This window comes from Bombina bombina, chromosome 1, assembly GCF_027579735.1.
Source record: "Bombina bombina isolate aBomBom1 chromosome 1, aBomBom1.pri, whole genome shotgun sequence".
Classification (NCBI taxonomy): Eukaryota; Metazoa; Chordata; class Amphibia; order Anura; family Bombinatoridae; genus Bombina; species Bombina bombina.
Window position 1 is genome coordinate 1248585867 of NC_069499.1, and position 23825 is coordinate 1248609691.

Below are 23825 nucleotides of genomic sequence, written 5' to 3' on the forward strand. Positions count from 1 at the left end.
ACATGAAAGAAAGAAGCTGGTGCACGGTGCATACTTAAATACACTCTTGAAATATCTATAGCTTTTATTAGAAGCATTTTTGCCAATACGTGTATATTACAAAAATGCTTTTATGAAATGCATCCATGTGGATTAAAATTTTGTCTGGAATGGCCCTTTAAGGGGTTAATACATACCTTCATGTGCTCTGGAGAGTGCTACCCCAATCCTCTTCTTGAAAGAGCCACAGTCGCACTAACAGGAAGTTTAGCGCACTTGGCTCTCAGGACCTGCACTGCTGTAAGCTATCAATAATGTCTAAAATATTACAGCATGCTCAACTAGGTGAATAAAAAAAGACAACATAACTTACACCTACACTGCAAGCATTGCACAATATTTTTTAATGGAAACCTAATACTAAAATGGAGCCTTAAAGGGACAGTATACACTCATTTTCATATAACTGCATGTATTAGACACTACTATAAAGAATAAGATGCACAGATACTGATATAAAAATCCAGTATAAAACGGTTTAAAAACTTACTTAGAAGCTGTCAGTTTGGCTCTGTTGAAAAGGTAGCTGGAAAGCCCACTGCAAGTGGCAAATAAGACTCTCCCCCTCCCCCTTCTTTTGCATATGAAAAAACCCTTTACACAAACAGGAGCAAGCTAGAGAAGGTAACTGAGGGTATTCACATAAAACTTTGGGGCTTGGTTAGGAGTCTGAAAATCAGAGCAATGTTATTTAAAAATAAGCAAAACTATACATTTATTTTAAAAAAACCTTTATGGGCTATATAAATAGATCATCTACAAAACATTTATGCAAAGAAAAAATGACTGTATAATGTCCCTTTAAAGGGACACTGAACCCACATTTCATCTTTTGTAATTCAGAAAGAGCATGCAATTTTAAGCAACTTTCTAATTTGCTCCTATTATCAATTTTTCTTCATTCTCTTGCTATCTTTATTTGAAAAAAAGGCATCTAAGCTTTTTTTGGTTTCAGTACTCTGGACAGCACTTTTTTATTGGTGGATTAATTTATCCACCAATCAGCAAGGACAACCCAGGTTGTTCACCAAAAATGGGCCAGCATCTAAACTTACATTCGTGCATTTCAAATAAAGATACCAAGAGAATGAAGAAAATTTGATAATAGGAGTAAATTTGGTAGCTTATAGCTCCATTTTTACAGACTCAATGGAAATGAGCCCTAACTCATTTGGAATTGTTGGTGATAGGTTGCACATGAAACACAAATCGGAAGCTACATAAAACAACAGCTCTATATCTCTATGTATTATAAAGTGAAACTCTAAAATGTTTAAATTTGCTTTTGCGCAGTGATTAAATGTTTCCATTAAAAAAAAAAAACAATTCTAAAGATTTATACAAATGTTCTTTAAATATGCAATAAATCACATTACAGTATTATAATTGTAATAGTCTTGACAGAGAACAGGAAAACTTCAGTAAACAATGCTGCTGCTGGTGGGATGAGCTAGAACACAGTCTGGTTAGAGGGATAGTAAGATCCTCTAGTAATAGGCAGTATAGATTATATACATATAAATACATTGTGTGTGTGTGTGTGTGTATATATACATAAAACAATATTAATTGTGAGGGGGAGTGGAAGTCTTGGTGAGTTTCCACACTTTTTTGTAGGACTTGACCCCTGGTTTTAATCATGGCATGATGTGGGCAGTGCTATCTAATTGTATATACTGCATGATATTGAAGATGTGAAAATGTTTTGCACATTATCAGTTTTACACAAAATAATACAGTTGTACTCATAAGTTTACATAACCTGCAAGAATTTATGATTTCTTGGCCATTTTTCAGAGAATATGAATGATAACACAAAAACTTTTCTTTCACTCATGGTTAGTGTTTGGCTGAAGCCATTTATTATCAATCAACTGTGTTTACTCTTTTTAAATCATAATGACAACAGAAACTACCCAAATGACCCTGATCAAAAGTTTACATACCATGGTGATTTTGGCCTGATAACATGCACACAAGTTGACACAAAAGGGTTTGAATGGCTATTAAAGGTAACCATCCTCACCTGTGATCTGTTTGCATGTAAATAGTGTGTGTGTATAAAAGGTCAATGAGTTTCTGGATTCCTGACAGACGCTAGCATCTTCCATCCAGTGCTGCACTGAAATTTCTGGATTCTGAGTCATGGGGAAAGAAAAAGAATTGTCAAAGGATCTGTGGGAAAAAGGTAGTTGAACGGTATAAAACAGGAAATGGATATAAAAAGATATTCAAGGAATTGAGAATGCAAATCAGCAGTGTTCAAATTCTAATCACTGACTGTAGTAGCATGAACAATATTCAATGTAGAAAATAATATCAAGTTCTTTTAACTTGTCAGTTGTAGAATATTTGTTAAGGTTTTGTGTAGGTGTTGTATAATTGTTTCCAACTATAAAGAATGCTTACATGCTTTTTTTTGCCTAAATATATATTGCAGAGAAGCTGCAAATGTAAACTTTATTTAATATTCATGGTAAAACTGGTTTGTTCCAAGTGCTAATGATAAATCTGCAGAATATCGAAAGAAATTATACTTGTCTCATATACACTGCGGCTCAGCTGGAATAAAAGACAGATGTATTAGTCATTAGTATTCTAGTCTAATGCTACAGTACTAACATTCTCACAAAGACTAGCTTTTAAGCAGACAGTTCAAACATTTGAATTACCAGTCTGCAAGAAAAGTTATATTTTTTTCTAAATCTATTGGGTTTTTTGTCACCTAGCAATTATTTCCAAGTACTACCTTACCAATGCTTGATAAAGTCTGCACTTTGATGTCTTGTAATATTTTTATTGACCTTTAGAAATATATCTTTTTTCTCTAGATGGTCTTTAGGATCCTAATAATTAGAAAAGCAATCCACTGAGTTAATTGCAATATGATTGTTTCTTGCAAAAGTGATACATATTTATTATCTACAAAACACAATGTTCATATTTGAGGGAACAAAGCAAATAAGATAATAGAAGTAAATTGGAAAATCATTTAAAATTGCATGCTCTGAATCATGAAATTTTAATTTTGACTTTACTGTCCCTCTAATATAGAGATAATGGCTAGATTTATAGGACTTTATTTACCAAGCAGGTTTGTTGTCCTTTTGGTGCAGACTCACTCATGATTGACAGGACAATCGGGCAAGAGAAAGAGACCATGTTGCACAAGGCTACCTTTGAGCAATAGTACATATAAGCAGAAGACTATATTATTCGCTGCTCCCACGTAGCAAAGACAAGTCAACAAGTTCCCAAGTAGGAAATCTTATCCATTTATTGCTTTGTAAATGGAGCCTGTAGACTTTGTGAAGTTGCTGAGGGACCTCATTTTAAAGGCAGAATCATGACAGAAATTAAATGAGCATTACTTCAACTGTCTTTTCACCATTTATTATGCTATAGTTACTTGAGACGCGCAATGCATGATTGTATGAGAAACTGGAAAATGATTATTACTAGTGCAATACTTCGGAAACACACGCAAATGTTTTTGTTTTGTTATGTTAGTCTCATTGGATAGGACAAATCATGTCTCCAGGGGTTGGCTGTGGCCATTTGGGCATTCTAGAGGCTTGGTCAGGATTTTACATGTACACTTAAAGAGACATGAAACCCATTTTTTTTTTCTTTTGTGATTCAGATAGATCTTGTGATCTTGAACAACTTTCCAATTTACTTCTATTATCTATTAATTTGTTTTGTTCTTCTTCTTGAACTGTTTTCATGTATTTTTTGATTGTTCTGTAACATTTTTACGGCATTTTTGTGACGCCAGTATTTCTCACAGTGGAACTCTATATAAAGTGAACGGTTATTAGATAGAGTATAGAGCTCAAAAAATACAATTAATACAATTGTAGAAAATAAGTGCATAACAGGATATTACAAATGGGATAGTAAGAATTTGATGGGACTGGTATCATTTGGGCTAAATTTGTAACCACTGTAGCTGCAGCTCCATTAATTATAATGAAGCTTAACTTTTAACTTGTGGCTGAGACAATGGGTGGGTACAAATCTTTCACATTGCATCTTTCCCCAATTTTCATATTGTGGCAATTTTTATAGTTTTACAAATAGATTTTTATTGACTCTAGGTCAATATCTTTCATTTAAACTCTTTTATAATAGATCTGTGTTCTTATTTTATGTCTTTCAAAGTTTCAATTGAATAATGGGAGTGTTATTTGTGTCTTTAATGTGGAGATATAAAAAAAAAAAAAACATTTCCCATTTTAGCTAAATATTTCTTCTTTGAGTGGATCAATAACTTTCACATCGGACAACTTTTGATAAAAAATGGTATGAGTATTGTTTTATACAAAAAGTTTGCCTATACCTTTATTTCGAATGCAATATGGACTTAATCATACTAAAAAAATAAATTATATGATTACAGAATTACTGGAGAACAATTTGCGGCATTTACAATTTTAGGTCTATTTAAAAATAAAAAAATGTAGTTGATATCTACATTTTGTCCTTTGTAGTGATATTATATTTATGTATGCACTTTTCTATTATTATTATTTTGCTTAACTGTGCAGGGTAATTTGAGTTCCTATACTTTGCAAACTATGAACATTGCATTTGTAAAAGGAATAACACAATGAATATTTTATTATTTTTTAAGCTATTTAAGTCTATTAAAAAATAAGCATTTGATTTTTCTTTAGGGCTTTGTTTAATATGAATGTTATTCCCTTTTAATGTATGTTAAGGTCTCCTGTTGTACCTTTTCCAGTGATATGAACTCCACATGGTGGTATATGGAAGGTTTTGTTTGAAGTTTTAGAAATGTTTATGTCACTACAATACTGTGGTAAAAATATAGGCAGAGTTTACATTGCTGGTGTTACTCAATTTTGGTTGGTTAAAATGGCTAAAATGGCTACAGATAAAGGTAACACCACCTGGAAATTCACAAACTGACTTGACTTAAACCAGCCTGTCTTCTGTTTTACTTTCATTTGATTCTACTTGGTTTTACAACATTTGCTTTGTTTCAAATAACTTGAAATAGACTTGAAACTATTCAAAGGCAGTTTTACCAAATGTCCTTATTCAGAGTCAATTATCTATTAAATTAACTGATTTTCTATTTGAATTTAATAACTGTGTTTTGTAGCATCTCCATGTACATAGTAACAGTGGCAATTGCACTTGTTCACTGTAAGTACCTACAGATAATTTTTTTATAATGCACCTTCAACTTTAGCTCACTTAGGATTAGTTCAACTTTGAGTTATTGATTGAGGAAAAATCAAAATAGGGTCCTGTAGAATACCCCATGGAAGTCTATGAGGAGAGGGACTTAGCATGGCTGTACTATCCAACTTTCAATTAAGCAATAACTTTTAACTTTCAATTTGTAATATGAGCACAAGAATACAACTTTGTAGACATGTGGGAAGATTTGAGTATTTAGTTAAATGGAAAGCCTTGATTTTTTCCTGTGCCTGGCTACAGTACTGTGCTGTCTATTCTGACCAATTTGTGCACGATGCAGATACATGCTGTCAATATCACACATTTATTGGTGTTTGGTTTTGATTATTACTAATGAGCTCTTAAAATAAAACAAAAATTAGCACTGCGGAATCTGTTGGCACTCTACAAATATCTGATAATAATAATAATAAAAAATACACCCGCCATTGACTTTAGATTTATAAAACATTAAATAAAGATAAGAAAACTGTATATCATTAAATTTGGCTCTATAACAAATTTTTAGATAGATTAAGTATGTTTTGCATTAACCTCATATTTAAAGGGACATGAAACCCAAAATCATTCTTTCATTATTCAGATAGAGAACACAATTTAAAAAAAAAATCCAATTTACTTTTGTTCTCTTTGTTGAAGACATACCTAGGTAGGTAGCATGCACATGTCTGATGCACTAATCAACAAAAATAGTGCTGCCATCTAGTGTGCTTGCTAATGTATTACATTGTTGTACAACTGCTGCCATATAGTGCGGCAGACACGTGCATGCATCTGAACTTACCTTACTGCTTTTTAACAAAAGATAACAAGAAAAGAAAGACAATTTGATAATAGAAGTAAATTGGAAAGATGTTTGTTAACTTTTGTTAACTCATTTTTTATATAATTATATAACTTAAACCTCTGAGATGGATATGGTAGGTAGCCCATGTTTTTGTACTTAGCTTCTTTGTTGTAACACACTTTAAAGTGATACATTAAAACCTGGTATTAAAGTGAAGGTAAAGTTTTCCTGTATACAAGACAACCTAGCATTTATCCATGTGACTGTAATCTAGTCGCTAAGTTTTTTTTTATTACTTCTATATTTATCATACAAAAATATATTTAAAAATCCCTACTGCTTAGCTCACGACTCCTCCCAAGTCCTACTTCCGTGTTCTGATCTTTGTGACGTCCTACCCGTTCTCTGCGTCTCTCAAATGCGCGTTCACGATGCTGCATCTGAATGTGCATGTGCTAATCACATAATGCGGCACTTACTTCTCTGTATCGAAACCAAAGGTAAGAAGTAGATGACATATGAAAGGATTCCTTACTTGGAAGTAATACGCATGCACAAAAAGGGAGGGCTCATGGTTATCAATCTCTAAATAAATTTAATAGCGCATGCGCTGATGAGTAAAGGGGCGGATGACGCGGCGGGATAGCCGCCTAACTGCTGAAATTTAAATTAGAGCAGAAAAAACGTGATCAAGAGATAAAATAAAAAAAATATACAGGTTGAATTAAAGGACGTTAAGAAAAGTCATTATAAAGGTGATAACTTGATTTATACGATGCCATATATAAAATGATGAATGAAACTTATATTTATTTTGCACACATAATGCTATGCTTGATCGACATTAAAGGGACCGTATACACCAATGTTCATATAACTGCATGTAATAGACACTACTATAAAGAATAATATGCACAGATACTGATATAAAAATCCAGTATAACCGTTTAAAAACTTACAACCGTTTAAAAACTTACAACCGTTTAAAAACTTACTTAGAAGCTTCCAGTTTAGCTCTGTTTAAAAGCTTACTAGAACACCCACTGCAAGTGGGAAATATCAGACACCCCCCTCACCCTTCCATTGTATATGAAAAGACCCTTTACACAAACAGAAGCAAGCTGGAGTAGGTATACGTCGGTATTCTCCTAAAACTTTGAAGCTATCCATTTTTAAAAAAATAAAAAAACTAACTTTATTGGCTATATAAATAGATCATCTACTAAACATTTATGCAAAGAAAAAATGAGTTTATAATGTCCCTTTAACCCCTTAATGACAACTGACGTACCAGGTACATCCTGCAAAAACTTTCAGTTAGTGACAATGGACGTACCTGGTACGTCAGTTGTCTAAGAGAGTGCTGGAAGCGATCGCAATCGCTTCCAGCAGCTCTCAGGGTATTGCAGTGATGCCTCGATATTGAGGCATCCTGCAATACCCTTTAAAAAGCATCCGATGCAGAGAGAGCCACTCTGTGGCCCTCTCTGCACCGGTAGCGATGGGGCCGTTCGTTGGTGGGTGGGAGCTTACAAGGGAGGAGGGTGGGCGGCCCATCCCTACCCGGCATCCGGTTCCTACAAGTGCATTGTGCACGCCGGATGCTGGGAGCGTGCGGAGGGGGGCCTGCGTGTGCGCGCACGCGTGCGTTTGTGTGCGCGCGCGCAGCAAACACTACCACCAATGAGTTCTGTTAAGAGGGAGGGGGGGGCAGCAAACTTTTTTTTAAAAAAAATAAATAATAGGATCTGGTAGGGTTAGGGGGGTGGGGGTACTGGGGGGGGCAGCTACACTACAGAAAAAAACGAAAAAACAACTAAAAATAAAAAAAAACACACTTTATTTTTTGGGGAAAACTGGGTACTGGCAGACAGCTGCCAGTACCCAAGATGGTGGCAAATAGGTAGGTGGGGAGGGTTAGAGAGGTGTTTGGGGGGGATCAGGGAGGTTGGGGGTTAAGACAGGGGTCCATCACAGCTGAATAATTAAAAAAACAAAAAAAAAACACCTTTTATTTTAGTACTGGCAGACTTTCTGCCAGTACTTAAGATGGCGGGGACAATTGTGGGGTGGGGGAGGGAAGAGAGCTGTCTGGGAGGGATCAGGGGGTGGGATGTGTCAGGTGGGAGGCTAATCTCTACACTAAAGCTAAAATTAACCCTGCAAGCTCTCTACAAGCTACCTAATTAACCCCTTCACTGCTGGGCATAATACAAGTGTGGTGCGCAGCAGCATTTAGCGGCCTCCTAATTGCCAAAAAGCAACGCCAAAGCCATATATGTCTGCTATTTCTGAACAAAGGAGATCCCAGAGAAGCATTTACAACCATTTGTGCCATAATTGCACAAGCTGTTTATAAATAATTTAAGTGAGAAACCTAAAATTGTGAAAAATGTCACTTTTTTTTTTATTTGCTCGCATTTGGCGGTGAAATGGTGGCATGAAATATACCAAAATGGGCCTAGATCAATACTTTGGGTTGTCTACTACACTACACTAAACCTAAAATTAACCCTTCAAGGTCCCTACAAGATCCCTAATTAACCCCTTCACTGCTGGGCATAATACATGTGTGGTGCACAGCGGCATTTAGTGGCCTTCTAATTACCAGAAAACAATGCCAAAGCCATATATGTCTGCTATTTCTGAACAAAGAGGATCCCAGAGAAGCATTTACAACCATTTGTGCCATAATTGCACAAACTGTTTGTAAATAATTTCAGTGAGAAACCTAAAGTTTGTGACAAAATTTGTGAAAAAGTGAACGATTTTTTTTATTTGGCAGTGAAATGGTGGCATGAAATATACCAAAATGGGCATAAATCAATACTTTGGGTTGTCTTCTAAAAAAAAATATATACATGTCAAGGGATATTCAGGTATTCCTGACAGATATCAGTGTTCCAATGTAACTAGCGCTAATTTTGAAAAAAAGTGGTTTGGAAATAGCAAAGTGCTAGTTGTACTTATTGCCCTATAACTTGCAAAAAAAGCAAACAACATGTAACCATTGGGTATTTCTAAACTCAGGACAAAATTTAGAAACTATTTAGCATGGGTGTTTTTTGGTGATTGTAGATGTGTAACAGATTTTGGGGGTCAAAGTTAGAAAAAGTGTGTTTTTTTCAATTTTTTCCTCATATTTTATATTTTTTTTATATTAAATTATAAGATATGATGAAAAAAATGGTATCTTTAGAAAGTCCATTTAATGACGAGAAAAACGGTATATAATATGTGTGGGTACAGTAAATGAGTAAGAGGAAAATTACAGATAAACACAAACATTGCAGAAATGTAAAAATAGCCATTGTCATTAAGGATAAGAAAACTGAAAAATGGTCCGGTCATTAAGGGGTTAAGGTAACTTTACCATCACTTTAAGGAACTTTGTAATTATTATAAATAAGAATTTGATACCTGAAAATTAAATGCAATCCCACACACACAAACACAAAAATGTTTTTACAAGGTTTAAGTTCTTATGTAACATGGTTTTATGATTATTTGGTGGATATTTCCAATTACAGATCTGTATCCTCCCTAAAACTGTAAATCAAAATGTAAACTCTGTTGTTGCTAAATTCAAAGGCCCTTGGTAAGAAAATATAGTTGCTCTTGCAATGCGGAGTAAAGATACTAATTTCTGTTCATTGATATATGTAAGGGATTTAATATTCAAATATATATTTAGGTTCTGGTATTTCTATGGCACGGATAAGGACAATATTTATCACCAATACCAGATTTTAGATTATTCCTTTGTAAAAAAAAAAAAAAAAAATCCTTAATCACTAACTGATTCACTCAAGTTCTATTTCATACATTTAACATTATTTTACATATATGATTTCACCAAAATAATCACTGCATTATATACTGTAGTATTAACTTTTTCTTTCAGCATTTTGAATTAGAAATAAACATATTCTCAATGATAAAAGGCCTTTTTTGACATTTAGCTTATTTAACTATTGATATATGCACCTGCATAATTGTATTTTTACAGTCTATTAATAAAATTATTTCTCCCTCCATAGGTCTGTGAGATCTCCTGACTTTTGTAAGCTGCCTACATCCTTGCCATGATAACAGAAAGATGGAAAAAGTGTTATCTGAAGATTGCAGTTTGCATTAACTTCACGACTAGGCCTCAACTGCTCCAGACTCAGTTTAATTTGCAACCTCAATTAGCCTGTAAAAACAGTACAACAGTCCTTGACAGCATCTGTTCCTGCATTCTTTGTATTAATGGATCCCTGCTGAAATGCAACTGTTAAAACAAAAGAATTTTGGCTGAACGATACAATGAACATGACTGTCTTTGACCTTCTTGAGGAAGAAAACAGAATGAATACATAAACACACGCTTATATATTTTGATTTTATGAAACTGCAATGATTTACAAAACCTAAAACAGTTTGTCAGATTTGTGTGTATGAGTGCTTAATTTTTATTACAGACCACAAGAACACCCTTAAGCAAGTCCTATTCGCAATAACCAACATGTTTCAAGAATGCATGTTGTGTTCATTGAACCAAAACGCTTAGAGACGCACACAGACGCATTACTAAATGAGTCCGTGTTAATAAGATTACCAATCTGTATATGACACGAAGAAAACATTGCAAAGCCGTGATATTGGAGTAACAGATTAATAATACTTTCTGTGAGACTAATAATATAATAAAATGTTACTTAAACACATTATAAGACTGTTAAAATAATTAGAGTACTTTAACCCCTTCTTTGCTGGATAAGCATGAAATGCTTTGAGATATATGAACTGATAATTTTCCTCCCAATTGTAGAAGAGTCAATTTGTTGCTTAAAGAATAGTTAACAAGCCCGTGCCTGTGTATAACAGTCCACACATTTTAAACATTTTCTGTTTTCTGTAAATCTATTATTTAAATAATTTTACAGAGCAACAGAGTTTAGAAATATATTTTTCTTATATGCTCAAAAGTTTCAACAATTATTTTTGTTTTAAAAGTTACATGACAATCTGAAAGGGAAAAAAAGTGACAGAAATATAAAAATTCAGCAACCATAATCTGTAAACAAAGAGAAAATTACAATAAAAGGTTTCTAAAATATTATTGTTATAATTTAAAGAATACAGGAATAAAATAATGGCTTGGATCCCAAATTGGAAGTAAATTCAAGGAAATAATGCACAATTTATATGTATAGGTTTGTAGGAGGAGATTTAGGAAAAAAACCACAATTATCAGTTTATTCTACTTCCAATTAAGGTGCAGTTTAAAGGGATACTGAACCCCAATTTTTTTCTTTCATGATTCATAAAGGACATGCAATTTTAAGCAACTTTCTTATTCATTTCTATTATTATTTTTTCTTCATTCTCTTGGTATCTTTATTTGAAAAAGCAGCAATTTAATCTTAGGAGCCGGCCTATATTTGGTTCAGGACCCTGAATTGGGCTTGCTGATTCGTTACTGCATTTAGCCACCAATCAGCAAGTTCTACCTAGGTGCTGAAGAAAAGATGAGCTGGCTTGTAAGCTTACAATCCTGCTGTGAAATAAAGATACCAAGAGAACGAAGAAAAATTAATAATAGGAGTAAATTAGAAAATTGCTTAAAATAGCATGTTCTATCTTAAACAATTTGGACTCAGTATTCCTTTAAGGTTGTCTCTGCCTGTGCTATTATTTTTATATAAATTTTTGTTTTGTTAAAAAACAAATAGAAGCACATCTTCCCTCTCATGCATACAGCACATTTACACCTAGATTTAGAGTTTTGCGTTAGAAGGGGTGCGTCAGCTACACGTGATTTTTTTCCCCCCGCACCTTTTAAACAACGCTGGTATTTAGAGTTCTCTGAAGGGCTGCGTTAGGCTCCAAAAAGGGAGCGTACAGTAATATTTTCCGCCACTGCAACTCTAAATACCAGCGTTAGAATGATCCCATTGAAAAGATAGGATACGCAATTGACGTAAGGGGATCTGTGGTATGGAAAAGTAGCGTTAGACCTTTACCTACAAAACCAGCGTTAGGACCCCCTAACGCTGGTTTGGACGGCTAAAGCAGAACTCTAAATCTAGGCGTTAGACTTACTGAAAATACATTATAACAATATTTTCTATCAGTCTTAAGAAAGTGTTGTGAAGTAAATAAAATAAATTTATCTTTCACTATGTGAGCATGTCAAAGTTACATGTGTTGAGGTTAGTATATTATTCCATAAAACTGTAAATTAAACCATCTGAGCTCTCACCAAATTTTTATAAAATATTATTATATTACATTAAAAGATGGGGATTTTCAAAAGTCCAAACGTAGCTAGGGTGAAAGTAAGTGTCTTAGAAATGAATCCCATTTTCTGCTAGAAATGGGACTGTTAAACTTAGTTTTAAAACAAAATAAACAAAAAAAAAGCTTTCTTATGCAACTAGAAATTCTCAGCTGCATTGTTTGACTAGCATTTTTACTGTATTTTTTCGGTCATATGTTGTCTTTAAAAAGTGTTTATGAAGAAAATTCTACACAGTGTATGTACTTAAATAGTTAATTTTATGAGATGCATTAAAAACAGAAACACAAATTTTTGATAGTGCTATTCTGATTATGAAATGTGTTTTGGATATGTAGAACATGTAAAATAGTTGAATATTTCTTGCACTGTTACATACAAGATGTAAAAAAACACAAATAAGGTAATTGATTGGGTATTATTTTATTCTAAGTATATTGTGATTAGATAATCATACTGATATATTTCTTGATGGCAATAGAAAAATGGGGTGCCATAAATAAACCTAAGAGGATTTTATTTCCCAAGATAATACACATATAGAGTAAAAAAAAAAGGAAAGTGTCACAAACAACACTTTAAATAGATCCTTTTAAATCCAAGTATCATGAGCTCCAGGTACCTACCATGAACAATGGATGTACTCATAAGGATTATAAAAGGCAACAGCAGGAAAACATTATGGGTAACAATTTTAGTGCACAATCTTGATCCCTCTGTGACTTAAGTGCTAAAAAATTATTGGATTGTCTACTAAAAAATAAAACAGAGCAAAACAATTTTACAAAAACTCTAAAGAAAAAAAAAATGTAAGGAATTAATATACATAACAATAAATATATATGTAAATTAAATATAAAGTTTAGTTGATAAACTAAGTTAAATCATGTTAACTATAATGCGGAGCAGTTCCTGCTTTTTTTATCCACTAATAACTCATAATACTTTTTTAAGTGGTTTATCATTTAATTACACAACCCACTCATAGCGGTCAAGCCTTTAAAAAAAAGAAAGGACATTTAAGAATGTATGATTATTGACTAGATTATAGTTAGATTGCTTGGAAGAAAAACGAAAGAGTGGATGGGGAAAATGCAATAACATGTCTAATGTGTATACGTTTTTCTCCATTGACTTTACGTTAGCATATTGCAAAGCAATTGTTTATGTATCTTTACTTCAAAATTAAAAATATACCATATATATATCCTTACAGTTATGTATAGTTAGAAATCTTGAATATAAATGTTAACCCCACTCTTGGAGAAAATGCACATTGTTTTCCAAAATATAAGAAGGAAGACTCTTTTGAGCAGAAGTTAAGATGTACTGACAAGATACAAAAAGCATATAGATATTTACAAAAAAAAAATAGAAATTTTGTTTAGGGATGTCCCTTAAGTGCATGGGAAATTAAAGTTTGTTTCTTGTTTTACCCTGATTTTTGGTTAGACGCTAGATTGATGTTATTCTCTGTGATACGCACCAGCCTGAGGATGCAATTTTGGAATCGTGATTATTCTTTCTTATGTCTGTGCCTGTCTGGCAGAGGCAAGCTGTCTGCAATGTATTCCACAGAACATCATTTTAGAGGCATTAATATGCATTAATCAAGGGTATTAGGTTAAGAGAACAACAATATAATTTAACCCTGTGACTACAATAGGGAGCAGAAACTCATTGCATCTCTAACAGCAATTACACAATCACAAGTATAGATATTAACATTATTATTAGTGGCATTTTTCCCCCACTAAATTTACTCTAGCATAGTGCACCACTTTTACAGTGGGTTCCTTTTTTTTTGCTGCCTATACTTATGAAACAAACAAAACTAAAAGCTAGTTGATTTGCAAGTTGCTAGAAAACAAAATACAGCTTCTAGCCTCATCTGATTATGCATATTACTAAATAATAGCTGCCATTACATTGGGTCAATATGACCAGCTGCAAAGGATTTTTTTTAATCTAGCTGCTATATCATATAGCATTTTATATAGGCATCACTGGGTGCCTATATAACTGCCATTAATCATTCTCCCAGACTATGGTTAACCTTTTGTCTGACCCAGTCCCGACCACTGTTAAACCTAAGTATAATCAGCTCATTACAATACTATCCTTAACACCCAATGTACCCCTGTGTAGAGGTCTCCTGTACCATAAACCCTTTTAGATTATTCTCTCCTGCTACAAATATCTCCATTTTCACAATCTCCCATCACATTTATCCCCCAACCCCTAACCCTCTTTATAAAGATCTAACCTGACAAGTTTCCAAAACATAATTAATAAAAAAAATCCCTTACAATGTTCTTTCTTTAATTAAATAATTAAATCAAAACAATTCCTAGTTATTTTGAAAGTGTGGCCATCCATTTTCCAATCTTATTGCTTAACATAATTAACCAATTACCAATCATAATTACCACCATGTACCTTGTATGTTGAAGAAAAAGCCAACCACGCTGTGGTTTTATCATTATCAGTGACAAACATGGGATCTAGGTCTAAGATTACTGTGGAATTACATGAACTGAGCTTGTAAGTTTTTATTTACTTTTGTTTAATATTAGTCGTTAGGTAAATAGCACGGCACAATAGTCAATAGAAAGGGAAATCTATGTACACAAATACGCTAAATATGTTGATTAGATATCAATTTAAATAGCAACGCATTAAAACTAAAGCTATCATATATTTCTTACATTTATCTTTTTATTATGTATTTAAAGTAATTTTTATTATTAAAACAATTATAATAACTATTTACACATTACAATCTATCTATCTATCTATCTATCTATCTATCTATCTATCTGTATATCTAACTCTCTATCTAGCATTTATCTATATAACTAAACACTTTTGTTATGTATTTTTTTTAGAGTCTGCAGTGCTAATAGAATAGCAGATCCCAACCAACTTTTTTTTCTGTGTCACCCTGATATAATTATAAGTTTGTGTAATAATCATGAGTTATATTTATATAATTTGAGGATCCAATGATAAAATATTATATATATATATATATATATATATATAATTAAAAATATGTGCACAATATTACACAGTTTGTTTTACTAAAAACTATATATAACAAATAAATATTTTTTTTTATTAAGTACCAAAACCTCTGTCAACAATTTGAGAACACTCATTCCTCTTTCTACGGGACAACCTGTGCCAAGAGTTATAGTGAGCCAAAGTTTCCCCTCTCAAAAATTTGTTTTCAATCTTTTGAATTCTCCATGTACCCAAGTAAACTTTCTAAGAATTATCAAACTAAATTATTGAGCTTTACCTACAAGATAGTCACTGCAGGTCATGTAGTCAAAACCTTATTTTCTAAGAGTTTAAAAGGGATTGCAGAAACATTTGTTTATATCCAACTGTGATTTAGTGGAATTATTTATAAGAATTTCTGAAAATACTAGAATAATACGTAATCGTTTTTAGTGAGAAAAGCAAAAAGAAAAGCAAATCAATTTTGTATAAGATCAGTGTTTCTCAAAACTGGGTGAATGTAATTGGGAACAGCAAAGAAATTGGACTGGTTTAATGATGGAATCTATAATTTAAAACCTAAAATATATATTGCAGTTACAAATAATAGCAATATTAACAAGTACTATATTGAAAGGTTTTGTTTCATTTAGACATATAATTATCCATTTATTCAGCATTGTAATTTTTTTTTTCATAAATTGGTTTCCACCTGCCAACCCAATTTAGGTCTTAAAGGGACAGTCAAGTCCAAAAAAACTTTCATGTTTCAAATATGGCATGTAATGTTCAACAACTTTCCAATTTACTTTTGTCACCAAATTTGATTTGTTCTCTTGGTATTCTTAGTTGAAAGCTAAACCTAGGAAGGCTCATATTATAATTTATAAGCCCTTGAAGGCCACCTCTTATCACATGCTTTTTTATTTTCTTTTCACAACAGGGGAGAGCTAGTTCATGTAAACTATATAGATAACATTGTGATCACGCCCGTAGATTGTGGCAGACACTGCACTATTTGGCTAAAATTAAAGTCAATAGATAATAAATAAAATGTCATGTGATTAGGGGGCTGTCAGAAGATGCTTAAATACAAGTTAATCACAGAGGTAACAAGTAAATTAATATAACAGTGTTGGTTATGCAAAACTGGGAAATGGTTAATAAAGGGATTATCTATCTTTTAAAACAACAAAAATTCTGGTGTTGACTGTCCCTTTAATTATATGTGTTGCACATGAGTAAAGAGGTTTATCGCAGGTGTTTGTGTGCATCGGACGTAGCACGTGTATTACAAGTTTAAAATAAATGTGTTTACTTGAGAGCAATTGAAATTAAATAGTCTCGGAATAGCGCAACAGCAGAGTTCTGGTTAACTGTTATTTATGATAAAAAGTTGCACAAAATACATCAAAAATACATTTAAAAGTACAGTTACAATCATAATAATACTGTCTAATAAAAATTATCCAAAAAATAGTGCATTAAAAAGTTATAAGGGATCAAAGATATGAGTTCTCAGGTGTTAGAAAAAAAGGCATGCAAATATATACCTATACTGTACATATCTAAATTTGTTTATATGTGCACATATGTAATTATATGTGTATATATATATATATATATATATATATATATATATATATATATATATATATATATATATATATAGACATATATACACATATAAAAACACAAATACATAACTATACACACAAACATACATTATATATATATATATATATATATATATATATGTACATTGGAGCCCTTTGTAGTCAAGTAGCTGAAAACATGTAAAATCATATTTATGCAATATTCATATTTAATAAAGTGCTTAACTATGTATTTACTATAAATAATTCTCATTCCAAAGTTCTTCACACAAAGGAATATGCTCTACGTATTTTTAAATAGATATCTATATATATATATATATATATATATATATATATATATATTTAGATAGATAGATATAGGTATAGATATATATTTTACCAAAAAAAACATCATATATAGATAGAACAAATTATTTTTAAAAAATTGAACATATTCTTATTTGGGAAGAACATTGGAATGTGAAATATTAAAGCGACAGTAAAGTCAAAATTAAACTTTCATGATTCAGATAGAGCATGCAATTTAAAACAACTTTAAAACAACATACTTCTGTTATCAAATTTACTTCATTCTCGTTATATATTTTATTGAAAAATAAAACTAGGTAGGCGCCTAAGAGCTCAGGAGTGTGCACATGTCTTTTGTACTCTATGACAGAAGTTTTTTGCAACATTGTATAACAAAGCTACAAATAATGTTGCAAAACACTGCTGTTATAGAGTACTAAAGACACATGCACACTCCTGAGCTCTTAAGAGCCTACCTAGTTTTACTCTTTAATGAAAGATACCAAGAGAACATAGCAAATTTGATAACAGAAGTAAATTGGTGTTTAAAACTACATGCTCCTTCTGAATCATACAAGTTTATTTTGGCTTTACTGTCCCCCCCCACACACACTTTTCGCTTTCCATTGAAGTCTATGGGGGAGTACTTTAACGCGGGCTGCTCGATGTTTCAAGTTTGGCTTTTTACATGCGTCAAGTTAGCACTAGTGCAAAAAATGTTACTTTCAACTTATAAAACGCGTGCTACCTGACATGCACGTGAGTGGAAGCGATAAATAGTTCTCCACTCATAATTTGTTTTTCTGAGTTAATTAAAAAAGAAAATAGTGAGAAACTTTATTAGTTATCAGATCAAGATTAAAATGCAGCATTAGTAGATAAAATAAAGTAAATAAATGTAAAAATAAACTAAATCAATTAAATAAATTATACACTACATGTTTATGCAGATGTAAATATATATGTAAGTGTCATACACACACACACATGTATTTAAAAATAAACTGTATGTATATCTATATATATATATATATATAATATATATATATGCACACTTTTTTTTTACATACCTAACTTTCTCCTGATGAGTTGAAATGAAAATAATATAACACACATCATTAGCTCTGGGAAAACCAAGAGAATATTATTTCACCTTCAAGTCCTTGAAACATCTAACAGCTAAGCAATTGGTAAAACAGCATTAAGACGCAGGAAGAAAAAAGGTCATTTGCTGGCTCAGAGCCCGCAGAGACACTAATACACACTGCAAATTTACAAATGGAAATAAAGTTGCTGTAAGGGAGGTGACTTAAATGAAAAGGCAAACGTATAAGGTTAAACACTTAAAAACCTACTAGGGAATGCATTTCAGAAACAGTTGGAATGGATCTTATTAGGATTTATATGGATGTAATGTACAAATGTGCCATCCTGACACCTATTACTACAAAATGGTACTTCCAATTTAGTGGAAATATATGTTTGTTAAGTTTTGTTGTAACAGCCAATTAGTTTTATGTAATGTTTAGGATATGGATGTAAAACCTCTGATATAAAGACAGAAAGACAACTGTGAGAGTGGGCTAGCATGGGCTGTGAATAAAAAGAAACATGTTTAAATATTACAGTATATTTCACTCATTATAAGGTAAAAATGCATTAAATAGACATAGATATTAAAATCAAACTTTCAGACAAAGGGCGCCATTTATTAAGCAGGGGATGCTGCTTCGGAGGCCCATCGATTATAACGCGCCTGAAATGTAAGTTAGGAAGCAGCGGTCGCAATAAACGCTTGTGCAATGTTAAATGCGGAGAGCATATGCTGTCTGCATTTAGCGTTTTCAAGCGGACTTGATTCGCTACAGCTCGACATTTAATAAATCAGCGCCAAAGTGTTATAAGGGGGAAAAAAAAATAGATTTTTACAATTCTATTGCCAAATTCACCTCTTTTGAGTGGTAACTTTTGCTGAAAGTTAAAGGGACATTAAACACTAAATTCACGCTAGATAGAATGATACATTCAAAGAAAAGATTAGTCCATGAGTAAAATGTAGATGTATTTTTTAAAGTTTCATTAGATGTTTAAAAAGTGACAAAATAAGTGTAAAGTTTTAGTGTCTATAAAACACTGGGAGCTGCCATGTTGTAACTTGTGTTACCTTCTCTGCTGTGGCCAATTAGAGACAGTTATAAATAGGTCACTATTTGTGTGTGCAGCCAATGGTTGTGCTGGATTTAACAGTGTTCTGTACTTCCATTTCTAACAGGAACTGAAAAGCTCACAATTTCAGAATGGAATTACAGGCAAAGAGGACAAAATAAATAATGAAAGTATATTGCAGAGCTGTTTTATATATACAATATATCATTTTATATTACCATCTCAAAGTGTTTAATGTCCCTTTAACCCCTTTCCATTAGAGTATATTGAGGAGGGCTCAGGAGCACTATGGCATTGTGTTTGCAACAATATTTGTAAAAATGTTATAGATCTAATTTTTAAGACACATGTTTACTCCTTATCATATATCTAATGGAAAAAAGTTTCAACAAATAGATAGTGGTAGCTTGATAATACTAATACAATAAATATTTTTTTAATTGTATGTTCTGTGTAAACCATTAAAGTTAAATTATGACTTCCATATATATATCACATTAAAGTTGTAACATACTCTATACCCAGTATGTCAGTGTGGTAGAGGGTTGAAATCTGCTTCCAGTTACTTCACATCTTCATCTTAATCAAAAGCAAGTATAATAAGAATAATTATTTATATCTCCATATTGGGTTTCATAGACTTTTTTGTTAATGTGTAAATCAATAAAATGTACAGATTGGAACAAATATCTGTCTTGCACTGTACATTGACCTGCACTTTATCCTATAAGGTACATTTGTTATCCCCATTTCCATCCTCTATACAGATCCCTCTTGCTAATATATTTCTTACCATTTCCAGATTATAGGTTCTGATTTATGGAAATTTTGTCACAAAATATGAAAATGAAAAGTCAGATACTCAAAAGAAAATAATTTTCTTTAGCTGTAAAATCCCTAGAACGCTGAAAACATTGCATGATCTACAAAACACTCATTATTAGTAGAATATTTTAAACAAACTTTATTAGTAATACAATTTGTTACCCAAATTATTTTAAGAGAACATATGAAAAATACTGTATATGAAATATTAGACATAGGGGCATATTTATCAAGCTCCATGTTTCTGGCGAGCCTGACTGCTGCTCCATAACTTGTTCGCCTGCTCGGAGGCTGCGGACATCAATACACCCAATACTATACGACTGGGCGAATTGACACCCCATGCTAGCGGCCAATTGCCCGAAAATCTGCAGGGGGCGGCATTGTACAAGCAGTTCACAAGAACGGCTTTTGCAATGATAATTGAGGGGAGCGTATGCTGTTGGCATTTATCGATGTGCGGCGGACATGATACGCTACATTGTATCATGTCCACTCGCACTTTTATAAATCGGCCCCTAGGGATTTATACATTAATCAGTTACATAATTTTATTTTTTTTAATTACAAATAAAAAATGTGGCACAAGTTGACCTAGACAGTTAATCTATCTCAAAAAGTCCAGTTAAAATTTGAAACTATGTTTGACTGACTTAAAAAGGAGCTTATAAACATTTCCACTAGATAACAAACTGGCCAACTGAAATGCTTTGCTTGTTTTAACTGACTGCAAATCAACTGGCACTTAAATAAACATAATGTCAAGGCGAACATGTTAACATTTTAAAATTCAAGTATAAATGTGTTTAAATTTTGAATATAGGTTAAAACATAAAGGGGTTATTTTAACATCTTAAACATTATATTTCATTAGCTCTTTATGTGGATTTTCTTTAATCAATGACTGAAAGCTGCACCTGCTAAACATTTAACTTCTAAAGCTTGCTGAAGTTAGATTCATTAGTTAAAATTATAACAAGTTCTTTGGTGAAGTATGTGATTTAAGATCCTTCTAAAGTCAGATGGAAATATTTTGGTTTTTCTTTTCTATCAAACCTGACTTGAATTAACCAATGATTTCAAAGGATTACTTTACAACTGACTTGCATTCAGAGAACAGCTCAATTAGGGCCTGATATTCAAAACCTTACTGGCACTGAGAGAAATCACACATCTTTGTTTGTTTTTTAGACCTTGTATTGTTATGTAGTAGTCTCCTTTTAACATAAAGAACACTAAATAGCAACATAAGCATTTCTCAAGAGAAATATTGTGTTTCTAAAATTTTTTAAGGGCCTTGCCATACTAACAACACTTTTTAGAATATCTCACCTGAGCGTCAAAATTTCGATTATCAGTCCCCTAGCATGACTTGGGTCAAAGTTACCATTGTGAATATACTCGTATTTTGAAATTTTTTAAATCCAGATCACAATATGGAGAAGCAAAAATAGTAAGCATCAAACCTTTCATATTTTATATTTTAAAAAGTCAACAAATGTTTGCATCCAATCTCTCATTTAAAGGGATACTAAGCTCAAAATCTTTCCTTCATGCTTCAGATAGAGCATGCAATTTTAAGCAACTTTCTAATTTTCTCCTATTATCAATTTATTCTTCGTTCTCTTGCTATCTTTATTTAAAAAGCAGGAATGTAAAGCAAGGAGATGGCCCATTTTAGGTTCAACACCAGGGATAAAACTTGTTTATTGGTGGCTACATTTAGTCACCAATAAGCAAGCGTAACCCAGGTCATGAACCAAATTTGGGCTGGCTCCTAAGTTTTGCATTCCTGCTTTTTAAATAAGGATAGCAAGAGAGCAACAATTGATAATAGGAGTAAACTAGATAGTTGCATAGCATTGCTTGCTCTATCTGAATCATTAAAGAAAAAAATTGAGTTTAGTAAGCCTTACAGATATTAGGGGAAAGTACCCCTCTGCAAGAATGTTTAGCTAATTATCTCTTTCATCATTATGATCTTAAGGTTTCTTACCAAGGAAACTTGCAGTTTAAATTTCTCAAACTATAAACCTGAGAAGTCTTTAACATTACAGGTTACATAAACTTTATGCTGTATTGTAGGAAAAAATGTTAAAGGCAATGTACTTGAAGGTAATAAACAGAATCAATTCTAAAAATGTCAATATTTTTAGACATTCAATTTTTCAAATCCTAAACTAACACATGTACTTTCTTTTACAAAGAAATATAAATAAAATAGTAAATACAAGGATCTTTTTCTTAACATACTTTTGAGTACTGTTCTATTAAAAACTCTTTTTGGCCCTAGTTTTTGAATCGCCTGCTGTTCCTGAAGTGTAAATAAGCATTTTGATTTATGATGTGGTTGCAAAGAAATATGTAATTTATTTGTGAAATGCTCAAAATAAAGGATGTCTGGACTTTTAAATATATTGTATAAAGTTGTGCTTTTTTATCTTTTCATTTATGAGGTAAAATAATTCTTATTTGCAAGATACATTACAACAAAAAGATGCAAAGTTACAGCAAATGTAATATGGCCTTTGTTTATTACATACTGCAGCTATTTAACACGTTACAAGCTTGTTATAATGAGCTGTTTAGCAATTCAGCTCTTTATGGCTGTGATACAAGGAAGATAAATTATTTTCATAATTTTGCAAATGTAGAAATGTTTTTAGTCTCATATTAATAGATATCTAGAAAATGGTTCAAAATTATTGTTAAATAACCCACAATCCTTAGAGGAAGTATAATATACCCAGATTATTACAAAGAATTTCACTTAAATATTATTATTAAATAATAAACTTAACATTCACGGCCAGATTACAAGTGGAGCGGTAATTAATTCTCCCAGGCTAACTCCGCTAGAAGTAAGCTTTTTGCATGTGTTGGGTAGACCTCGTATTACAAGTTGAAAGTAAAATGTTTGCACACAAGCGCTAACCCGATGCATGCAAAAAGCAGAAGTTAGGATATTGCGTGCGCATTAAGTTAATAGAGCAAAAAAGTGGGGAGGGGGGGGGGAACTCTAACATTCTACTCGCACACAAACCCAATCGCAAATTCTCAAATGTGCTTACCCAAAATGAAAATACAAATTTTTCACACTCCAATGTTTTTCACATAGCAGAATATGTTCTACTAGTCCTAAAGCCCGCTCACACGGGCCATTTTTTTGCAGTAGAGCGGTCCCACCCCTTCCTCTCTCTCTCTCTCCCCCATCTCTTTTGCGCTCTCTCTCCCCCTCTCTTTTGAGCTCTCTCCCCCATCTCTTTTGCACTCTCTCTCCCCCCTCTCTTTTGAGCTCTCTCTCTCCCCCATCTCTTTTGCGCCCTCTCTCCCCTCTCTTTTGAGCTCTCTCTCTCCCCCCCTCTTTCTATCCCCCCTCTCCTCTCTCTCTCTCTCTCTCTCTCTCTCTCTCTCTCTCCCCTCCTCTCTCTCTCTCTCCCCCTCTCTCTCTCCCCTCTTTCTCTCTCTTCCCCCTCTCTTTTGTGCTCTCTCTCTCCCTCTTTTGCTCTCTCTCTCCCCTCTCTTTTGCACTCCCTCCCCCTCTCTTTTGCTCTCTCTTCCCCCTCTCTTTTGTGCTCTC

The 23825-nt window shown here is 32.9% G+C and overlaps 1 protein-coding gene across 1 annotated transcript in view; it reads left to right on the plus strand.

Annotated features, from left to right (window-relative positions):
- Positions 1-22658, plus strand: part of CDH13 (cadherin 13) — a 1791933-nt gene extending 1769275 nt beyond the window's left edge. Inside the window, exon 14 of the mRNA XM_053700758.1 lies at positions 10099-22658. Coding sequence (XP_053556733.1) covers positions 10099-10106 — 8 coding nt within the window. The 3' untranslated portion in view covers positions 10107-22658. The remainder of the gene's footprint in view (positions 1-10098) is intronic.
- Positions 22659-23825: the final 1167 nt, after the last annotated feature.